The sequence below is a fragment of the Onychomys torridus genome, chromosome 23, assembly GCF_903995425.1.
Source record: "Onychomys torridus chromosome 23, mOncTor1.1, whole genome shotgun sequence".
In the NCBI taxonomy this organism is placed as follows: Eukaryota; Metazoa; Chordata; class Mammalia; order Rodentia; family Cricetidae; genus Onychomys; species Onychomys torridus.
The window spans coordinates 19,528,385-19,553,057 of record NC_050465.1 but is presented as its reverse complement, the minus strand read 5'-3'; the positions used below and the strand labels follow the sequence as shown (position 1 = coordinate 19,553,057).

Sequence of the window (24,673 nt, the reverse complement as noted above, 5' to 3'; positions counted from 1 at the left end):
ACAACTATAATGTTCTCTCTCCTGTGTGGACTCTGAAAGGAAAAAAAAAAATGGAACTAGAAAGGGGGTTAGCAAAGAGTAGAAAGAGACTCTCATGAAGAAGAAGCAGGGATTAGTATGCTAACATGAACACAATACCCGACATATACGAAAACACCACAGAGAAATTGACTATATAGTGCAATAAACATACACTAAAAGAGAAGAAGACACGAGAGCAACCGACTTGTGTCCAGGGAAAGGAAAACTGAACAAGCACGTCTATTACTATGGTTTGGCTCTAGAGTTGCCCAAAGGTTCAGCTTAAACACTGGGTTATTTGGTGGTACAGTAGCAGGTGACTGACTCTTTAGGAACTTTGCAGAGGAAGCAGCTCATGGGGTGTGCTGCTCTTCAAGGCAGAACTGGAACCCTCAGTATCCCTCTACTATGCCCTCCAACCACGATGTGTAGTTGCCTCATTAGGCCAGAAACACAGGGACAAGGAACCAAGATGTCTGAAACTGTGAGCCATGAGAAATCCTCCCCATGTTTAAGATGTTTCTCTTTGGCATCTGCCACACAGAAAAAAAAAAAAAAATGCCTAACACATCTATTAGAAGGATGCAAATAGGAGGTGGGGTGTGGAGAGATGGCCATTGGTTAGAACACTGGCTGCCCTTCTAGAGGACTTGGGTTCAGTTCCCAACACAGACATGGCAGCTCACAACCTTCTGTAACTCCAGTTCCAGGGGATTCTGGCACCCTCTTCTGGCCTCCTAGAGCATTTCATTCATGTAGTACACAGATGTACAATGCAACATCCATACATATAAAATAAAAACAATTTTCAAAAGAATAAAAATACTAGAAAAACCAATTCTGGTAATACGAAGTCTCATCAACATGACTGCTTGAACATGAGCTGAACGAAGGACAACAAAACACGCAAAGTGGATGGGAAAAGAATCCACACAAAGAATGACAGGCAGTTAACAAAAGCTGAGAGGAACCAAATAGTCTTCCAATACCTATGGTCACTACCTTCCATACCAAATGGGCAGCCTGGAAACTATACAAGTAACATTATACAGACTAAGCGGACGACATTTAAGGAGCTATATGTATACATAAACATACATTTATATACCAACAATTAATTTTAAAAAGGGGTCATGAATCTGAAAAGGCAAGGATGAGTATATAGGAAGGTCTGAAGGGAAAAAAAAGGAAGGAGGAATGATGTAATTCTAATCTCGAAAAATAAAAGAAGTAACTTTTTCAAAAGGAATGAAGAGGGCGGTTGAGACTCAAACGTCATCTAAAAGAGAACAGGCAGAAACTTGTGATTCTGTCCTCAGAAACTCAAGAACAAGGGATGGTAGTGAGAACTCAGGGTGTTTCCAAAGCAGCTGGTGCTAGGTGGGAGGGGCCCCAAGAAGCTGCTTTTGGGTGTGAGTCCTAAGCTTGATGATGGGTGACGCTTACAAAGGAGTCTTTTAAGCTTAAAAAAAAAAAATTCTCTGCATACTTAGAGCTTATACAATTTTCTGTATATAATACTTCATTAAATTATTCTTAAACTTGTTTTAATGAGCATACAAGAAAAGGGAAAATAATAAAATTATGACCTAATTCTTTAGGGGTCAAGTATGAAACTAGACTAGAAATCATTCCCAAATAAGATGCATTTAGAGGGCTGGGGAGATGCTCAGTGGACAAAGAAAGTGCTTGCCACAAAGCATGAGGACCTGAGTCTGGATCGCCAGCACACACATTAGAAAGCCATACACAGTAGTATGCACCTATGTACCAGCACTAGGAAGGTAAGACAGGTGGATCATTGGAGCTCAATGGTCAGGCAGGTGCCACATACATAAATTCCAGGTTTAGTGAGAGACTCAGCCTCAAATAATCAGGTGAGGAATAATCAGGGAAGGTACTCAATGTGAACCTTTTGCCTCCACACCCATACATACAAAAGAAACAAACAAGCAAATAAAAACAAAAATGATGCATTTAAAAGTAAGGTATCTTCATACACCCTTCTCTCATTATGTACAGCCTCACTTTTGAGGATACAGACTTACTTAAACACATTTCCTTTGCTCAACATCATACCCTTGCAAAAATAATTGTAAATATTTGGAATAGTTTTGGTTTTTTGTTTTTGTTTTTGTTTTAATTTATTTGAGGGCTGGAGAGCTGGCTCTGAGGTTAAGAGCACTGGCTGCTCTTCTAGAGGATCCAGGTTCAATTCCCAGTACTCACATGGCAACTCACGACTCTTTATAACTCCATTTCCAGGAGACCTGACACCCTCACACAGACATACATGCAAGGCAAACACATTTAAAAAAATTCATTTACATGGTATTATAGAAATTTACTTAAAGAACTTAAATTCTTGCCACATAAACTATGATCGATTATGAATTTTTAAAACTCTCTACGGAGAGACAGCACTTCCTCCCACAGAGCTACTGTGCTGTGGGTGGATATATGACTATAGCAAACACATTGAACTTCCTTACATATGGTCTCTAAGATGCATTTGAAACAAGACTTTGCTGACCACATATAATATCTATTCAAATTGAAACTTGTCTTAAGTAAAGACTGAGGAAATTCCAGCCTCTCCAGATTCATGTTACTATATAATTGCTAATTTCTGGTATGATAATAAAACTATGATTATAGCTTTAAACAGAATTCTTATCATTTAGAGATAACACTCTAAAAATGTTACAGATGAAACATGGCACCTGAGATTTGCTCCCAAAGGATGCCAGAGGACACATCAAAAACAAGAGTGGCCATGAGTTGATGAGTGTTGGGACTGAGCTATAGCACTGAAGAGAAGGCAGCTAGCTGCCTCTGCTCTTTCCAGAACATTTTTAAATTTTCCATAAGTTAAAAAAAAAAACAGTAAAAATCACAAGCAAATGATTATTTTGAAGATCTTCTCACTTAGGGAAAATGCAAGAGTATTCTCTGAACACTTGTAAAATCCATGACAGCTCATTTCTAACAGCCGGTCACATCACTAAATCACAGGATGCAACTGCCAGAAGAAAACAATAAGCTTTCCATGCTATAAATAAAGCGGACATCCCCAAAAGAGAGACCATGACTTAGTAGGTACACATTATTTTAATCACATAAAAGTAACCCCTTTAACCCCTCTAAGCACTAGATGTCCTCACATGGGGAGAAAGGATGACTTCCAGAAACAGATTCACAGTATATGGTAAATTTGTATTTGTGGGTCAGGGCAAGTTCCAGGGATGTAGGACAGAGATCCTGGATGTTGTGCTGGAGCCTCATTTAAGGATGAAGGTTCCACTTCAGAGACATCATCAAGGCCCTCTCATTACCTTCACTTTAAGGTGGGGCTGAGAATTCATGTAATTAAATAGTTGCTCATAATTTCTATACTGCAGATCCCACTCTGTGTATTCACTGAACCGGAAGTCGTCTCCCAGAGGAGCCAGGAGAACTTTAGTTCGGAACAGTTTGGACTTTTTTCGGTACTGATCTAGTAGCATTTGAGCCCTGTGAAAGAAAGGGGGAAATGTGAAAAATTACACCAGGAAAAAGCTGACACTGTAGCTCAGTAAAAAGGCAACTAGGAATTCAAACATGTTTTGTATGAAAAAACATCACTGATTTTAAAAAATTAGATAAAGTGAGATTTATAAGATAGACTTTCCCCATCACTTAATGTCTATTTTAAATGGCCACAAATTCTTATTGTAGGAAACCACACAGTTTTCCAAGAGATGTTCCTTTGAGAAATCACAGCGAACTGAGATACTGACATCATCCTGGAATCAACCCCCTTCCTTGCCACAGCATTAGACACCCAGACAGCACACAGTCTCGTACAGAAAGACATCAGGTTTTTCAACTATATATCAGTACTGAGCTTTGCTCTACTTTAATATTCCACTTTCAAACTTAATAAAAAAATTTCTAATAGTCTGGTAAAACAGAAGAAAGCAAACTTTGAAAGCGATTAAAAGGTATAAATCATAACCTATAATATTTTATGGAATTTTATGTTTTCTTTTCCAAAGGAGCCCCCACCCACTGCACACCTGCCCTCAACACCTCATCACTGTCACACCGCCCTTTTGATCAAGAGCTCATGCTTAGGAGCTGAACTAGCCATTCTGGTTTCCACCCTCTTGGGCTTTGAACCATGACTCCCAAAACCAGCCAAACACAACGTGCGGATGCCAACAGCTTTCAGGCTTCAGATTCAGTCTGATTCTGGAGACACACCTTTGGGCAGTGCTGAGTTGGGGCACCATTGAGAAAACAAGACGATAGGCTCATGAAATGAAATTAAACAAGTACATGACCCCTGAGTCATTCAGTGTGCAGGAAGTTAAAGCTCAGGAAACTAGTGTTTAAATGATAAGGATGATTTGTTGCCGAATATTCCAATTTTCACTTCAAAGATTATCCAAAAGTAAATTCCAATTCCCAATATAAAACTTATGAAGGTACCTCAAAGAACATCAATAAGAAGTTACTTATGAAAAATAACATTTAATTAAACTTAGAATCCCATATGGACTTTCTGAAATTTATAGTGTCTGAAACTGCTTTGCAAATGAAACTTTAGCAATAATTTAGTAGCTTGATAAGTAAAATATAACCATAGTGATCACATATAATATATAATTCTTAGTTTTCTGAGATTATCATTTGGTGAAATATTTAATCTTTATTACCAAGTCCGTAACATTCACATTTCCTAAAAATACTTTTAGATTAATAACTTATAAATTCATGAACAGTGATATTAAACACATATAAACAGAACTTCCTCTCCAGAAAAAGAAATGAAAAGAAAATATAATAATAGATAAAATATGTACTATGGATAAGCACCCAACTGTATTGCTGAGGCAGCCATAATTTAAAAAAAAAAAAAAAGGAAAAAAAAAAGGTTGACTAATAGATGAAACAAAGTTTAAATATTCATGGCTTATAACAGAGAGGAAAGACAATATGAATATTGGCATGTCTTTTCCTTTTCCTTCATAACCTGTGAGCCCAGTTGAGAAGAACCAGGCACTACTTTATCCCTCACAGCATGTAGTAGATACTCAGGAGATGGATGGATGACTGAACAACTAACTGGCCAGCACCACATTTGAAGGCATGTAGCTACTATTTGCTTGTGACTTACTCCATGCCGAAAAATGTCAACTATTTCCATAACTCTAAGGTTATCTGATATTCAATGAAAACAGGCAATCTAAAATACAACAATAGGTCAAAACTTAAACTGGTGGATGCTATTTCCTCTTTTGCAAATTGGAGAAAGGCAATGAACCAAAACTATCAAAAGATGGCACCTGTCTATTACAATTAAGTCTAGTTGTCTTTAGCTAATTGAATAGGGGGAAAGATGTCACTGAGCTAGCTGGCATGCCTATATTTGATTTCTTCTTATGACCAAATTTAAAAAATAAAAAAGATGGTATGTGGATATTAAGTAACCAGCAGAGTTCACATTTCAAAAAGTTTTTAAAACTCTACACAAGTATTACATAGATCATTTTCCCACATCCCCTGAGGAACCTGGAAGTAACTTGAGAATCACGGGAACTCAGAAGTAGGTATATTTTTTGAGGGACAATGTGTGAAAGGTTACACAGCAATACAATTACACAAAATGTGTTTTGTCCCTAATAATACACCCTCCTCCAACAGGTACCTTCAGTGGCACCAAGAGACCAAAGGGGACCTCCCCAGCTGAAGTATCTGGCTAGCCTGAGACACTGTGAGCACCTGTACATACAACTGCTTGCTACCTGGATAGGTCGGCATCACTCATCCCAGTCTTCTCTTCCCACTACAGCCTCTGGTAAACACTGTTGGGGAATGTGATTTGAAGGTGTGTTACTTTTGTTTATGTTGCATTTGTTTAACTCTGTGAAGCTGTGTTACTGTGCCTGTGTAAAACACCTGATGGTCTAGTAAAGAGCTGAATGACCAATAGCAAGGCAGGAGAAAGGATGGGTAGGGCTGGCAGGCAGAAAGAATGAATAGAAGGAGAAACCTTAGAAAGAAGTAGCCAGAGAAGGAGGAGGACATCAGGGGCCAGCCACCCGGCTACACAGCAAGCCACCACATAAGAAACAAAGGTATACAAAAATAGAAAAAGGTAAAAGGTAAATGGGATAATTTAAAGTTAAGGAAAGCTGGCTAGAATCAAGCCAAGCTAAGGCCGGACATTTATAATTAAGAATGAGACTTCATGTATGATTTATTTGGGAGCTGGGTGGTAGCCACCCAAAAGAAAAAAACAGCTCACAACAAAATACAGCACAAGCTCATTCTCAAAGGCCTGACCAACCTCTCCTGGAGGTACCCTAGACCTAGTCAGTATCACAACTCAAGTGAGAATCTGACAAAACAGAGCTTCATAGACTCAAGAAGGCTGCCCCAGGCCTGTTACAATGATGCATGCTTACACTGGCTGTGAGCCATCAAGGACTCCATCAAGGTAAAATGACCCAGTATCACTTTCTTCCTTCCAAATATTTTAAAAAATTCTTTCAATTTTTGAAATTAAAATATAATTATATTATTATATTATTTCCCCCTTCATTTTCCTCCCTCTAACCTTTCCCATAAAACTGCTCCCTTGCTCTCTCTTAAATTCATGGCTTCTATTTCTTTAATTGTTGATCTGTGCCTGTGTGTGTGTGTGTGTGTGTGTGTGTGTGTGTGTGTTTGTATGTGAATATGTGTATGTATGAATGACCTGTGTGTGTTTATCCTAAACATATAGGAAACCCTGTAACTGCCATTTTACTAAACTACACATTTTTAAAAGTAATTTTCAAATACATAGATATGATACTACCTAAATCCTAATTTATGAGATTAAGCACACATAAATAGAATTCCCTCCTGGCGTATGTACTACCATATCCGTTTACTTAAAAAGTTACTCAACCAAACCTACGAAACCTCCCCCTTGATCTCTCTCAAATTCACAACCTCTATTTCTGACACATATATACATACACATATAAGAAATATATACACATAATATACTAATATACTACACACCTCTCATTTTAAGTGTGAGAACTGAACTTTATAAGGCTCAAAGTAAGAAACTAGAGGTAACTTGAAATGAGAAGTTTCCTTCACTTGGTGCATTGCTTTCTAAAGAATTGGTCCATCCTTGTGACTTTTATTCACATGTATTTAAATATAAATCATTCTAATTAGTCTTCTATAAGTCAAAAACATCAGAAAGACGCAAAGATGTGTATTCCTCCGAGCTGTGCATAGTCACCATTACTGAAATTGTTATTAAGGTAAGAGATAATTATACTCTTCATGCGCTCCATTTCAATAAATGTGTTTCTACAGTTGTGCTGCTTTTCTTATCAATTTGTACAATGGGGACCAAAAGTCTTATTATCAACAGAAGTATATGAAATCAATCAAACACAGTAGAAAGCTTTTATAATAAGTATAAAGGAGATGGTAATAACAGCATACTATAGGTTAGCCATTGTACATTGATCTACCACTGTTCACTTGCCATTAAATTATAACACCTAAAGGTATGGTCCAGGTGCTGGCATTTCGAAGTTGCTTTAGATCTGGTTTGAATGAATAACTTTGAGTGAGGATAATGTAGGCTGCCAACACCTACTTATTCAATCCTTCAACAACTCAGAGTAGCCACAGTGTTCTTCGTGTCTTACAAAACACGTATTTTTATACCTGCTTTGCACATTTCCAGGAGATATTGCTTCTGGTGGGACTCCCCAGGGACAGCCATATCTGCCTCCAGGAAGCCGTCTGAAATCAAACTGACAGCATACTTTAGGGTCAGGTCCACAAGTGTGAGGGATATCGTAGCTGTAGAAGGGCATCATGTGGCACAGAATGTCTGTGACAGATCCAAGATCTAAAACAAAAAGTCAACATAGTTCTGTTCACCAAATTGTTTCTCCCCAGAACTGTTCAAATGCCATTACTTTATACAAATCTAGGTAAGGAAAGTTGTGCCCTCAATCAGCAGTCATTTTTATACCCCAGAAGCATTTCGCAGCCACAGCTGAAGGAAGATCTATAGCTCACCCTCATTCACCTCTTCTACCTACTAGAACTGAAATAGAAAAGTCCCTGATGAACCAGCAATTGCTGACCTGGAGGATACAACCTGAGCAAAAGTCAGAGTTACAGCTGGCTCATGCAAAATCATGACCTTGGCTACCCCAGGCTGCCAGCTTCTGCTATATCTGTTCCTAGGGACACACTGTGACAGCTACATCAGCCAGAGAGGCTGGGTGAGAAAAAGGAGTAAGAGGAGAGCTCAAGAAACAAAGAAGAAAGGGTGGGTGAGGAGGGCGAGGGGGTGAGGTGGGGGGGGGGGGAGGGGGGGGAAGGGGTGAGGAGCTGGGGAAGGGGTCCCTGGAAGAAGGCCAGCTTCCTACAGCAGGAGGGAAAGAAGAACACAGCCAAGTTCCTGGAGTGGCTCCTGCTGGTCCCCAGGAATGAGTCAGTGGCATTTTCCATCACAAAAGGTACACAGAAAAGGGGAATTTCCAATTCAAAAATCAAAGCAAACCAAAAGAATATGGAAATTTAAGGAGAGCTAGCTACTGAGAGAGGCTTGTGCTTTAGTTAAGACCTGGATGTCAGCATGAGACTACTGCCCTGAACAGTCAGAAGCAGACCTCCAGGTGGACTAGAGGTTTGCGAGTATGGTGCTATGCTTTAATAGCCTTTTATGTATGTGTGTATTTCCAGCTTCTACAAATGAGTATTGTTTCTTTAATAAAGACAAAACAATCAACACATTTTTAACAATGAAAATAACTACTTTATTAATGAATAAAACACACACACACAAGCTCCACATAATTTGAAAACATCTTTCAAGAAGCCACATTCTCAAGCCTATCAGAGAAGTCCTAACCAGTTTTAACCACTTCTTTGGCAAAATTTTAAACTATTCAAAAACCTGTGTTTCTGTGCTATGCCCTGCAAGTGTCACCCCCAAGTGTGACGCCAAGGACAATGGTCACTGATGCTTGATGCAGGCATACAGCCTGTTGTCACAAGTCCCAAAAGTGGTGGTAATAACCTCCAATGTTCTTCTTCTGATCAAGACATGGACCTTGTACGTTTCCTAACACCCACCATTCGGCAGCTTCCTTTACATAGTTCAATCTCCTGCATCTGGTTGTGTCTATATTGTACTAATCAGAATATAATTTCCTTATATACAGGATATTTTCTATATTCTGCACTAGCTGTCATAAACATATAAAACTACTCAATAATTTCTTGCCTACTTATAATTCTAAGCAACTTGAAACATGCCAATTATTTAAGCAAAGCTTCTTCAAATTAATTCTTTGTTTTTCAGATTAAGATGTATAGTGTCACACCATACATAATGTAACACCCTGTAAATTCTGGGCCTCCCTGCATGGTGAGTTTTTCCAGAGAGAGAGAGAGAGAGAGAGAGAGAGAGAGAGAAAGAGAGAAAGAGAAAGAAAGAAAGAAAGAAAGAAAGAAAGAAAGAAAGGAAAGGAAGGAAGGAAGGAAGGAAGGAAGGAAAGGAAGGAAGGAAGGAAGGAAGGAAGGAAGGAAGGAAAGAAGGAAGGAAGGAAGGAAGGGAAAGAAGGAAAGAAAGGAAAAGAAAAAAAGAAAAGAAAAAGATGGATGGATGGGTAGATGGGCAGACAGATGGACGATAGCTAACATAACTAATTATGTTCCTTGAAGCACAGGAACACATATGGAGAAGGTTTTTTCTAGATGCAGAAACAATTTCTTTTCCTAAACACTTGGGCACAGACAACTCCGGAACCAAGAGTGAGGTAGTCGGTGGCCTCCTCACAGCCTCTCAGCAACAATATCTCAGCATGGAAGTCAGACTCAGCTGCACTGTACTGGGGCAGAAGCTCCAACTTCAGGAACTACACATGACCAAGTTCAAACTTCCCCAAATATCTTCACAAAGCTAAGCTTCCATTTCTTTAAAACACACACACACACACACACACACACACACACACACACACACACAGAGATTAAAAATAACTCAGTGCGAGGTGATGATGCACACCTTTGCTGTGGATATCTGTATGCTGTGAATGTGTTGCTTTGATTGGTTAATAAATAAAGTGTTAATTGGCCAGTAGTCAGGCAGGAAGTATAGGTGGGACAAAGAAAGAGAAGAATTCTGAGAACAAGAGGGTCACCACGATGAGATGTAAAATGTAAAGATACCAGTAAGCCAAGTGACAAGGTATAGATTTACAGAAATGGGTTAACTTAAGATAGAAGAACTAGATAGCAAAAAGCCTGCCACAGCCACACAGTTTGTAAACAATATAAGTCTCAATGAGTTTACTTGGGTCTGAGCAGCTGTAGGACTGGTGGGTAAGAGAGAGTTGTCCTGACCGTGGGCCAGACAGGACCAGGAAAACTTCAGCTGCACACATTTAATCCCAGCATTGAGGAGACAGAGGAAGGAGGACCTCTGTGAGTTCGAGGCCAACCTAGTCTACAGAACAAGTGCCAGGACAGGCTCCAAAGCTACATAGATAAACCCTGTCTCAAAAAGCTGAAAAAGAAAATCAATAAATCAATAAATCAGGAGAAGCACAAATAAACAGCTTAATGATGGGACTCAAAAAGATAGAAAAGCATGAGTAAATCAAATCCAAACCCAGTCGACAACAAGAAATAATCAAAATCAGAGGAGAAATCTGTGACACAGAAAGAAAGAAAACAGAGAATCAACAAATCTCTAACTGATCCATAAACAAGATTGACAAACCCTTAGCCCAACTAACCAAAAGAAAGAGAAGGTCAAGTTAACAGTCAGAAATGAACACGGAAACGTTTTAATAGACACCAACAAAACTCACAATATTACATGGGAAAATCCTAAAGACCTGAACTCTATTAAGCTGGAAAACCTAACAGAAATGGATGCTTTTTCTATAGTTAGGGAAACCACCAAATTTAAACCAAGAAGTTAACAACATAAACAGACCCAATAAATAAGCAAACAGAAACAGGCTTCTAGCTAAAAAGTCCACGGTCAGATGGATTCACATCATACCATTAACTACCTTTTTTAAAAAAATCCCTGTAATACATGTGATCTTGTGTATAAATGTATGTAAATAATTTTAGAGAACTTAGCTCACTGAGGCTAACAGTGCCAACTCTCCAAGAGCCAAAGACCCCCTAACAACAACAACAATAAAAAATATATATATACAAGACAGGAAAAGCCCTCTTTGGAGTTGTTGGCCAGGGCTGTCCATGAGACTCCCAAAAAACACACAGGCCTATATTAGTGCCCTTAATTGTCCCCAGAGGCAGAAGGTAAGTCCCTGTCGAAGAAGACCTCATGTCTTTCAAAAACAAGGCCAGAGCTCCCTATGCTGGAACTGACCTGAAAGACCCCTCCCTGAGGACTAGCTTTCAACAGTACCAGAAGTGCCATGCAAGCTTCCAAAGGAGGGAGGCAACCACAGTCCCACCCAGCTAGGATGTCTGCGAACTACACCAGGGACCGGCATGGTTAAGAACCGGAAGTGGCATGCAGACCTTAGCAGCCAACAGCTCTCTAATTGGACTTAAGTCCCACTCAGAAGAGGGAGACCATGTCTGGTACTAGAAAGCTAGCTAACTACTCACTCTAGTGAAATGATGGTTACTGAAGAGAATCTATATCCCCTACTTGACTGAAGCGGCATAACTCCTAACAACAATCTAAACATTAGTCCTTACGCTCACTGGTAGGGTTTGTCTTCACTCCTCCTTAAGAAAACTTCACTTTGCAACAGCGATTAGTACAGAAAATGATAACCAATCAACACACAGAGCTGTGGAGCCCAGTCCCTTTGGAAACAGTGAGGAAACAGTCCTGCAGCTACTAAGGCTCAGGGGTTACTGTGGAAGAAGGGTGAAGAATGGAAGAGTCAGAAGAGCAGAGAGCTCGCTGTGAGAGTGCCTGGACTACCGTCAAAAGCTACTCCCACAGCGTCTAAGCACCTCGACTTCCCAAAGGTGATCTGAGCAGGGAGGAGACCAGCGGACGTGCAAAAGTGGATGGGGAAAGGCCAAGAGGCCTGAAACCCCGATACAAAGAGCTACACACAGCCAAGGAATGCCGAGAGCGGAAGAAATAGTCTTCCCAAGGAAGAGCACACCATTGGTTATTCAGTACCAAATGGTCAGCCCTGAAAACACGCATACAAGTAATGGTGTACAGATTGTGCAAGTTATATTTAGAAATACATGTATGTGATAACAATTAATGAAAAAAGATAACATTAATTTGAAAGAGAGCAAGCAGGGTATATGGAAGGGTCTGGAAGGAGGAAGGAAAAAGGAAGACATGTTTCAATTGTATTATAATCTCAAAAATAAAAACGAAATAACATACAAATTAAGATGTTCTTATTCAGTGGGGGTTGTTAGAGGCAAAGACCTTCCATGAGGCCTCAACCCAGTCTCCTCCAGAAAAAAGCTGGGGAAAATTTGCTTCCATTTGTCTGCACACAGATAGGAAGAGAGAGGACTCCCTGGGAGGACAGGATCAAGGTCTGTTCAAGGGAACTTCTTATAAGACGCAGAGAGAAGACAGAAGGTAGGAACACTAGCTGGGTGGAGACATGCAACTGTGTAACTTCTAAGGCATGCTCTACTTTCTGAGAACACAGTGCTTTTCTCCACAAGACCGTATTTGCTTCTGTTGGTCATATAAACAACTTTACAATTTTCCAAACATGAATTGATGTCAATGTTTATAAGAATCTTGACACAAATCAATGGAAAATAATTGTCCTATAACAAAAACTATCTTTAAGCAGTCTGATGATCTTGCACTGTACTGTAAATAACACCCACTGTAGTGTGGTGCTTTGGATGAGAGTGCCCTCATAGGCTCATATATTTGAATACTTGGTCCAGTGGGTGGACCTTTCTGGGAAGGATTAGAAGGTGTGGCCTTATTGGAAGAGGTGTGGTAGTGTTGGAAGAAATTTGTCCCTAGGGGTGAAACGGAGGTTTCAAAAGCCAACACCATTCCAGCGGGCTCTCTGTTTTGTGATTATATCTCAAGATAGAAGTTCTCAGCTATGGCACCAGGACCATGTCAGCACCTGATATCATGCCCTGCACCATGATGATCATGAATTCTAACCCTCTAGAACCATGAGTCCCAGCAAACATTTTCCTTTATAAGTTGTCTTGGTCTTGGTGTCTCTTCATAGCAATAAATAAGACACCCACACTGGTGTAAGTTCAGAACCCCTGTGACCATACAGCTCAGTCAAGTGGAATCATTGGCTTTCATTAAATACTATGTACCCCAATTCTGTCTCTAAAATAGTACATACCCCAATTTTGTCTCCAAAAAAATTCCAACGTTTTTTGCAAAGAGAAGTGTTTTTTCACTGAATAATGGACCCTCTGGATGAGCATGTGTGAGAATCCAGCACGTTTTAGAAGATAAGCCATTGTGGGTGAATGTCCAAAAGGATCTATAGCCCAACCTGAACGAGGTTTCACTCCTGTTGATAAAGAAAAGAAGTGTTAGTTTTCTCTTTTTGGTTTTGTTCTTAAAAGTAAGTGAAATAAAAAGAATACATTGAGAACCATCAGAGTTCTACAGTCTCCTGAGCTTGAAGATAAATGGAACACTCCCTACCCTTCACAGTTAAGATTAAGCAACTGCCAATGACTGGAGGTAGACCAATACTCAGTCTGTCATGTGGGGTTAGACAACCCAGGAACTAGCTGATCTGTCAATTAAAGTTACACTTCCAAATCTCAACAGTCTGCCATTAACACCTTTAAACAGCCCAACACCATCATGTCACACATGGCAGAACTGATTGAAATAACTGTCCCCCATGCTTCAATGAGTCTCAATGCAGTTTGATGCTCTTCCTGTCTCTCTCTCTAGAATGAGGTCAATGGAATGCTTGAAACATGGATCAGAGCAATTATAAGAGCCATCAGCTAAAATGTGCCTGTTTCACAGAGAATAAAATGTTACAAAAATAAATAAATGCACAGGTTAGAGTTAATGGGGCAAGAATATTCATCCAGCATTGTACAAATCTGATCATTCAGTTAGTCAAGACTCAAAGAAGTCTTCTCCTTCCAGTGTAAAAACTTGGCATAACTAATAGAGCTGTGCACAGTTTTGCTTTTTTTTTTTTTTCACTCAAACACCTGTTTAGCATTCCCACACATTTACAATTATGAGAAGCCTGAGGGTCACAAAAATGAGTTAAAGCTGATCCAGGCTCAGTCGGGTAGCAGAGTTATCATTCAAATAGCTATGATGCAAAGTAACTCATAAGACAGGAGAAAAGGGAGCCTTGTTGAATAATTCTAAAGTAAAACACAGAAAGCAGCAAAGGAGACTGAGAAGGAAAAGCAAAGACTCATATGAGACTCAAGTCAAACACACACACACACACACACACACACACACACACACACACACACACACACGCACGCACGCATGCGCACACGCTGGTGAGGAGTATTATACTTATTATTCTTGATTGTGGGGGGCCATCCCACCCCCACTTTCCCCAGGGTACTCTTGAGCAGGAGCAGCAGGGAAGATTAGATAGCAATATAGCTAGAGAGAGACAGACAGAAACACAGGCTAGGCTCGGAAGGGCCTGGATCCTTATCCATCGAGCCCTGACTATCTCTGCTAAAGAGCTTTTAAAGGAATGCCAAGGGGTGGAGCAAAAGACCTCCACCCAGGCACAGCCAAGTGCAGACCCTTCCAACCACCTGCTGACCTCGCCCGTGGTCAAATCACCCCTGTATGCAGCTCTGCTGTGGCTGGCAAACTCATCTCACAAGGAAACTTCTGTGGGCTCCCACACTTGATGTACCTCCTATAAATGTATTGTATTTTACTTTTATTAATTGTGCTGGCTAATTTTATGCCAATTCAACACAAGCTATAGTCATGTGATGAGGGAACCTCAATGGAGAAAATGCCTCCACAAGACTGGGGCTGTAGGCAAGCCTGTAGAGCATTTTCTTAATTAGTGATTGATGGAAGAGAGCCCAGTCCATTGTGAGTGGTGGACCCCTGGGCTGGTGGTCCTGGGTTCTATAAGAAAGCAGGCTGAACAACAAACCACTGAGCAGCAACACTCCATGGCCTCTGCATCAGTTCCTGCCTCCAGGATCCTCCCCTGATGGGAGTTCCTGTCCTGACTTCCTTTGTGATGAATAGTGATTTGGAAGTGTAAGTCAAATAAACCCTATCCTCCTCAAGTTGCTGTTGGTCATGGTGTCTCATCACAGCAATAGCAAACCTAACTAAGACTGGGGAGAGTATGTGGACATATGTGTGAGTACCAGTGGGGTCCAGAAGAGGGTGTTGAATCCCCTGGAGCTGGAATTACAGGTGGTTGTGAGCTGCCCAGTGTGTTCTGAGAACCAAACTTGGGTCCTCTGGAATAGCAGTCACTGCTCTTAACTGCAGAGCCATCTCTCGAGTCCCCTCCTACAAACTATTAATTAGAAAATCTTTAACGTACGATAAAAAAGTTTAGCAAATATCTTAAACTGATCAAGGTTTAGCACTGCCAACACTGGTACAGGGAGATATCATGTGCCTCTCATAAGATGTAGAGAATAATAGAATTATCAATGCTGGGATGTTCTAGCCAAAGAGATAAATACCACAGCAACAATTTAAACTAACCCCGAGGAAACAAATTCAGATTGACAGACTTTTTCCAAAACCCACTTATAAACTAGGTGGTGATGGTGGTGGTGGTGGTGGTGGTGGTGGCACACACCTTTAATCCCAGCACTCTGGAGGTAGAGGCAGGTGGATCTCAAAAAAAGAAAGAAAGAAAGAAGGAAGGAAGGAAGGAAGGAAGGAAGGAAGGAAAGAAGGAAGGAAGGAAGGAAGGAAGGAAGGAAAGGAAGGAAGGAAGGAAGGAAGGAAGGAAGGAAGGAAGGAAGGAAGAAAGAAAGAAAGAAAGAAAGAAAGAAAGAAAGAAAGAAAGAAAGAAAAGAAAGAAAGAAAAAGAAACCCAAACTGGCGTATACTCTTCAAAGTATTGTGGTCAAGAAACCCCAAGAAAAGCTGAGGAAATACTCAAGATTAAAGAAAACTCAGAGATGTGACCACTGAACATAACACATGATCCTGGACCAGACACTCGACTTTGAATGAGAACAGCAGCCTCTGCCTACAGTGTTGTTGAGGGAGCCGAGACACTCTGGGTGCAGCCCGAATTAGACTGTCCTGTTGCGTCAATGCTAATACTCCTGGTTTGACAACTATCTTCTCATTACAAATAAGTGTCCTGATTTCTTAGCAAATACACTATCAAGTGTTTAGGGATAGAGACAAAAGCCCCACTGACTTACTATCATGTGGTTCATTAAGAAACAAAATCAAACAAACAAAAACCCGCATGAACCTATGTTCAGGATATATGGCAGTCCTTCCCAAGTAATGCCCTAGAACATTTATGAGTTTGAAGTTTAAGGAGTAAGTGTCATCACAAATAAAGGGAAAAGTAAGATTCTAAGCAGGACATCAAATGTCAGAGAGTTCAGTATCCATCAATTTAGAACTAGAGCGTCATTGATGATTTTTTTTTTTTCCTATCGAAATAGCTGGAACCACAAAAGGACAACAAGGAGCAATGGAAAAAGGGATCCAGAAAAACATAAAAATACTGAAAAGATGCAACTGCATTCAAAAAACAAAACAATTTTGCTCTGAAAGGAGGTCAGGGCTGGGGAGAGACTGCTGCCTTCCAGAAATTGCCAGGGTTTTCCTTAGCATTAAACAAAGTATTTTTAAGGGTAAGAGGAAGGTTCAGGAGTAATATAAAACACCCAAACTATTATAATGAAAACAAATAGGAAATTCAGACTATTATAATAGTGTATGTCACAGTTACAAGTTATCCATTTCTTCTTCATTCAGCTGAAATGTTGCTATCCTACTTTTACACAGAATAACAATTATTTATGTAAAGTTTGTTTAATATCAAGATTACTACATATAATTATTAACTTATGTATAAATAATTAAAATGTTGGGTTTCTTGTAAGACAATTTTAATTGACATTTTAGGAAGAAATCAGATTCTATCCATAATTATGGAAATATGTTTAGCATTACTAAAAATAAAAATCTACCTCCGAGTGAAGGCCTTGTAGGTATAAACTGTTGCAGTAAGCTTTTCAAATGCCCATAAAATATTTGAAATGTAAAGAGTTCAATGCTGACTAGTTATTACATTAAATACCATAAACCAATAAATAATTCACATAAATGTAGCACATTAAGAACAAAATCTAATCTCACTTATGAAAACAAATATAAAAATCATAAAACAAAAAACCACTACAAAGAGTGAACTTCACAGCACCCAAGCCAGAAGGGACTTGCTCTGGAAGTCAATGGCTTTTTAATTGAGCAAACTGCCATCACACTTATAGAACAAATTAGAGAAACCACATAATGTTAATAGATATCTGAAAGAAATGCAGTACATACTGCAAAATGAAAAGTACTAAAAATAATTTTCAACACTATTAAAAAATCTACACAAAATAATAGATACTATAATATTTAGTATCTTCAAGCAATTTCATTAAATATCTGAAATAAGAAGGCACTGGTCACTGTTACCATGTGACTATTACAGAAGGTTGGAACAAAGCAAACAGATGTATGGACTAAATACTAACTGTATTAAACAGATAATTTTTATTTTTAATTAGGACATATTTACTATATACAATAAATTATATAAACTATTAGCAGTAATAAAAGGAGAAAGTAAACTCATCATTCACACATACAAATCAAAAGTTGACTTAAATACTAGTTTTAAACAGATTTAAAAAAAAAGAAAAAAAAGTCATGGCTACTGGTCACTATGGACCTGGCAGATTCTAAAATCACCTGGTGATGGGCCTTGGACATATCTATAGGGGACTGTCCCAACTATGTCAATTGATGGGGAAAGACACCTCTTCCTTGCAAGTTAGGGCCTAGGCTAGGTGTGTGGACACAGTGACTGAGCACAAGTCTGCATTCAATGCTCTCCTCTTCTGGTGGATACATCTCCTGAAGCCTGAATTTCCCCATCCTAATGGACCAAAACATAGAACTATGAGCTAAAAGGAATCCTTTCCCCCTAAATTACACCGTCAGAGTATTTTATCCCAGCAACAAAAGAAGAAACTAAGTCAGGTGTCATTACAAATAAAAGAACAGAGGCTGGTAAGATGGCTCAGTGGGTAAGTACTCGCTGTGCCAGCCTCATGACCCACAGGAACTCACAGTGGAAGGAAAGAGTGAACTCCTAAAAGCTGTCTTCTGACTACCACACATGTACTGTGGTACACACATCTGCCCTCACCTACACCACACACACACACACACACACACACACACACACACACACACTCAGACAGAGACAGGAGAGTAATAAAATCTTAAACAACAAATGAACAATTGCTATGGATATTGATCTGTATAAATAAAATGCTGATTGGCCAGTAGTCAGGCAGGAAGTAGAGACTGGGACAGAGAGAGACTGCAAGCCAGCCGCCATGACAAGAAAGATGTAAGGTACTGATAACTTGCTGGCAAGAGTTTTCACCTAAAACCTGACAAAAAAGATTTTAAAATGGAGCTAAAAACAGCTTCCTAGTTGGCTCTCTCAAGTTAGCGGCAGCCTGCAGGTTTGAGCTACTATGGTGGGTTCCTAGAGTGTGCATCTGACCTGCAGTGTGGCAGAAATGAGGAGTCTACAAGTGGTACTTTACTCTGCTGCATGGTGGATTTAGCCTTTGCTAGTTTAAAAAAAAAATACATAGATAGAACTGCTTCTGATAGTTGATGGTGCACATGGCTCCAGACCCAGAGCTGATGGTAAACTGTACCACCGCCATGTTAGGAAGCTGAGGTGGGCGGAGCCAGCAGCCACAGCGGCATTTCAATCTTACAAAGATGGATATTACACAGAGAGTCTGGTTTGTTTGTCTTTGAGATTTTTAACTGCAAAAAAAGATTTGATCGTAAAAGCTGTTGAGTTAAACAAATATGTAAATTTTAAAGATACCTTGACTTCAAAATTTGGATGTAAGGATATGTTGCTTTGGAAAAGAGTCTCTGCTTTTGTTTCCACAGAAAGCCAGAGGCTGTGGATTTGTTCCAGATTAAGATACATGAAGTTTGATCAGCCAAGACCACCTAAAAGGTCTCCGATGACACCATGGCCCAGATGATCTGACATCCAGAATGGTTTCAAGACAACTGGCTCAGAGGTTTACCCTCATGGACTACTCCATAATCCTAAAATTTTCTTTGTGTCCCCATAAGATACAGTGCCCCCCTCCAGCAGGAAGTAGTAAGAGAAACTATGCCCACATTCCCAAAATTATCAAGCTGGCTTTGGAGATGGAATTGGCTCACTCCTTCTCTAAACCCAGACATATTACTAAAAGAAAAGGTTAAAAGATTCCTATGTCCCAAATCAGAAGAGCCCTCTGGTGTGGGACAGAGAAAAACCAATATTTTTTATTTAAATCAGGTGGATTATAAATGCGACCACTTTCTAAAGAAAAGAAGGGGATATGATATAGATATAATAAGATGAAAGGGTAGATTAATGAACTTACTTCTAAAGAGCAACAACTCATTTAAAATGTTTTACATTGGTATAGATTTTAGTCTATTGATACAATCTTAAAGTTAATTTTGTTATACTGTGTGTATATTTCTACTCATGTTTAAGGTATTATGTTTGTATAGCTCATTTAAAATTTTAATGGATAATTAAAAATAGATTAATAATTAATCATCTATGATAATCATACTCATAGCCATGTTAGTTAAGTCTTCTAGGTATACATAGAGATATTTCAGATAGATAGGTAATCTTCAAATACTTCAAAGACCTTCAGAATATGGCATTTAAAATATTTTTAAAATTTAGACTTTCTGGACAGTGAGACATGTCTGCTCCTGGCAGCACCGGATTTACTTCAGAGAGGAGGATGGACATTGAAGACACTTCATATGGAGTTTATCTTCACCTTGGCAAAAATAGCCATTTGGGCAAGAAACTGTTCTTGCCTGGACTGCTTTATCAACTGGACATGCAGGACCCATAGAAAGGTGACCACTGAACTTTGCTTAACAAAATGGTCCTTCAGGTTCCTGCTTCACAGAGGAAACTGCCAGACATTCTACAGGACACTGAGAGAAGTGACCAAGAGACTCTAGCCCTGTGGGCTGAAGACAAATGCCCCAACTTTACAAAGGAACGTTAGGTGACTGTCCAGGCTGCCAGCTGACTCTGTCTACCCTGCAAGACTTCTGAAAGTTGCTTGTATCCTTCTCTCGTTTCTCAGGTAATATATCCTTCTGAGGTCTTTGATAAAAGGTAAGTTAGATATAAAAACCTCAGACTCATAAATATAAGATAGATAGGATATCTTCCTTAATATTGTAACTGTAATTCTTGCTTAATAATTGTTTTGTTATATGTAACTTTACTATGTAAAAGTTAAAACCATCCTTTAAAAAAAGAAGAAAAGGGGAAGTGCTATGGATATTGATCTGTATAAATAAAATGCTGTTTGGCCAGTAGCCAGGCAGGAAGTATAGGCGGGACAAGGAGAGAAGAGAATTCTGGGAAGTAGAAGACAAATGCAGAGAGACGCTGCCAGCCACCGCCATGACAAAGAAGACATAAGGTAATGGTAAGCCACAAGCCACGTGGCAAAGTATAGATGAATAGAAATGGGTTAATTTAAGATAGAAGAAGTAGATAATAAGAAGCCTGCCATGGCCATACAGTTTGTAAACAATGTAAGTTTCTGTGTGTTTACTTGGTTGGGTCTGAGCATCTACGGGCCTGGCGGGTGAGAGAGATTTGTCCTGACTCTGGGCTAGATAGGAAAACTCCAACTACAAACAATCACAAAATGGTAGAAAATCTTATGTGCTAAATGGCTCAAATTCTCAGCAAAGAACACACAAAGGTAACACCCAATTAAAAAGAGTGAGACTTGAAAACTTCAAAATAAGCAAAACAATGGACAATAAATACTAAACAAACTCAATATCCTTAACTGTGAAATAAATGCAAATTGAAACAATACAATCATTTTATCTCTACTGAAATTGTTACTTGAAAAGACTGGCATTAGGAATGTTGGCAAAAATAGAATAAACTCATTGCTGGTTGAGTGTACAGTAGTAAAAGCACTTTGCAAAGCTTTGTAGTATCCATAAAGTTAAACACAATGTACCCAGCAATTCTATTCCCAGTATTTATCAATGACAATGACAGGCTTTAAAAAGAGCTGGTACATAACCGCTTGTGAAAGCCTGTGTCATACAGCTAGCACTCAGAAGCACACTACAGACATTTAACAGGAATCTGATTTAAAAACCAAACACTACTCAGCCACAAAAAGAAGTGAATTAACAGCATATGCAAGAACCAATCACAAAAACCAATCACTGCTTTATGATCATGGCAAGATATAAGATAGCTATACAAAAATCAACACATAGCCAGGCGGTGGTGACGCATGCCTTTAATCCAGCACCCGGGAGGCAGAGGCAGGCAGATCTCTGTGAGTTCGAGGCCAGCCTGGTCTCCAAAGCAAGTTCCAGGAAAGGCACAAAGCTACACAAAGAAACCCTGTCTCAGGAAAAAAAAATCAACACACACAGTTATATACACTACCAATAACTACTCCTAACTGAAATCAAGAAAATAAATCTCATTTACAATAGCAGCTAAAAATATAAAGTATCTAGGACCAAATCCAACAAAGAAACAAAGAATGAAAACATTATTGAGGGAAACTAAAAATCTACATGAATGAAACACAGCTCATGTTCATGTAACAGGATTTGGTATGGTTAACACGGCAGTGTTTACTGTTTAGCCAACATATTTCACACATTCCTACCAAAATTACAACTTGTATTTATTTATTTTTATTTTATGTAAATGTGCACAGTTGCATGAAGTGCCCAAGAAGGTAAGAAGAGGGCAACAGATCTTCTGAAACTAGATTTACAAGCAGGGGTGAGTCAATAGGGTTTCATGTATTCCAGGCTGGCCAGAATGACCTCTAACTCCTGATTCCCCTGCCTCCACATCCTGAGTGCTGAGACTATAGGTGTGCACCACCATGTCCAGTTTATGTGATGCTAGGAATTGAACCCAGTGCCTTGTGCATAAGTATTCCACCTACTGAGCCACATCCCCAAGAACAGCTAATAGTTCTGCAAATATTAAGTGATCTAACATTCATGGAAACACACACACACACACACACACACACACACACACACACACACGTAAAACAAGTTGTGTTTTTTTTTAAGTTGGAATAATCATACTTCTGAATATCACATTTTGCTACACAGCTATGTAATCAAGATAGTGTGGTCCTGGCATAAGGGTAGATATTGTCAACAAGAATGCCAGGGTAATTCAAGAGGAAAAGAAGCATCTTTTCAACAGGGGTATTAGGACAAAGGCACATCACCACACAAAAGAATGAATGTGGAGTTCTACACATATCACACACACACAGGCTAACTGAAAGTGAATCACAGACATAAAACCTAGACCCCAAAAACTATCAGAAAGAAAACTAACCCATGGCCTTGGTGGGGATAATGTCTGCTTACTGTGCTGTCAAAACCACAACTGACAAAGAACCAGGAAATTAGACATACTTGGGGAGACAATGGAACCTGACTGGAATATGCATAGACTTTTCTTTGCCTAAACTCTATTTATACAGCATGTACATTTTTCTTAACATTATAATAGAGATTGATTTAAAATATGCAGGAAGAAGAAAGTGTAGAGGTTTTATGCACATACTACATCATTTCATTGAAGGCACCCTGCATTTTGATATCTGAGGGGAATTCTAGAACCAAACCCCAGAGTTTACATTCAAAAAGTTTAGTGTGAGCCTGGGACAGAGGCAGGGAAGTCACAAGAGAGGGGGCCATGAATGGATGTGAGGTTTGTTGTATAGATGTGTAAAAGTTCTAAAAACAGATCATGGGATAACTGGGCATTTCTGTACGCATAACATACCACCAAACTGTAGCCTTGAAACTAGAGCACTTTATTATCACAATCACGTTGTAAGAGAAAATTATATTGAGCAAAGAAACCAGATGCAAAGGAGTATGCTGAGAATCCACATGTGAGATCTTCAAAAGCAAATGCATCTGCAGAAACAGGAGTCAGGGAGCATTGGCTGGAAGGAGAGAGATAAGGGGAAGAGAAGCCACTCTCAGGTGATGCACTGAATGAATTTATATGTATATCTGTCAAAACTCACCAACCTCTCTATGTTTAAGATTTATGCATTTTATAGCATGTAAGTTATATTTCAACAAAAGTTGAACATTAAGAAAAATCCACAAGTAAGGTATGGTGGTTTAAAATAAAATGGCCCCCAAAGGAAGTGATACTATCAGGAGGTGTGGCTTTGTTGGAGAGGGTGTACTTTTAGGAGGTGTGGCTTTGTTGAGTGGGTGTGGCCTTATTGAAGGAAATGTGTCACTGTGGAGGTGGGCTTTGAAGTCTCAGATCTGCTCAAGCCACACCCAGTGTCTCTGTTCACTTCCTGTTGCCTGCAAGTAGGACACTAAGCTACTTCTCCAGGACCATGCACCATGATGATAACAGACCAAACCTCTTAAAATGTAAGCCAACCCAATTAAATGTTTTCTTTTTATAAGAGTTGCTGTGGTGATGGTGTCTCTTCACAGCAATAGAAGAAACCCTAACTAAGACTTGACGTTTATATACAGTGACTCTCTTGGCTTACGGCAAATTTCAGTATTTAAGGAAAGGGGCCATCCTGTATAGGTCTGTAAGCTTCCCCCCATCCCCACTCAATCACCCAGGTTCACTGACTTGTTAAAACTTGAGTCTCAGAATATTGTCACACAGCTGTGACTTAGGACATAGTAAAATCATCAAAGATAAAAGGTGCATGGAACCAAGTCCAGAGGAGGAAACCTGACGTGCTCCAAAGAGTCTGCCCTGCATATACATGATTCTTCTAGCAGCAAATTTCAACTACATGTGTGACCTGCCATTGACTGAGAAACTCATTGTACATTCAGTGCCAGGATTTCCATTGGGTGTTACTCACACAAGCGCACACACACACACACACACACACACACACACACACACACACAGGTGTCAGGTTCCTGAAGAAAGCAAACATACAATAGACTTTAAATAGCAGTAAGCTATTCTCATTTAAAAACTCCAAGTGCCCAGTAACAGCCAAGGGCAGAGCCACAAGCAAAGCCTTTGAGGTCAGAATCTCAGCCTAGCTAGAGCAAAGCATTTCTCCACAGATGAAGTATTTGCAATGTATTCTCCAAGCTTCAAAAAACAATTACCACCATAACAATGGTATGGGAAGAGAAAAAAAAATTTAAATGCTAGTAACTAGTATGTGTGGAAGTTTTCTAGGATTTCTTTGCAGTAGATTTAAAACTGTGTTAGAATAAACAGGAAAGAAATAATTATAATAGTGAGGAATTTTTATCCCTAACAGAAAAAAATTAAATAATAAA

General features: G+C 39.4%; 1 protein-coding gene across 1 annotated transcript in view; it reads right to left on the bottom strand.

The window, feature by feature from the left end:
• Man2a1 (mannosidase alpha class 2A member 1) overlaps positions 1–24,673 on the bottom strand; it is a 160,520-nt gene that overhangs the window by 78,229 nt on the left and 57,618 nt on the right. The window contains exons 6-8 of the mRNA XM_036173695.1: positions 13,401–13,574; positions 7,747–7,933; positions 3,357–3,534 (exon numbers count right to left, since the gene is read on the bottom strand). Coding sequence (XP_036029588.1) covers positions 3,357–3,534; positions 7,747–7,933; positions 13,401–13,574 — 539 coding nt within the window. The remainder of the gene's footprint in view (positions 1–3,356; positions 3,535–7,746; positions 7,934–13,400; positions 13,575–24,673) is intronic.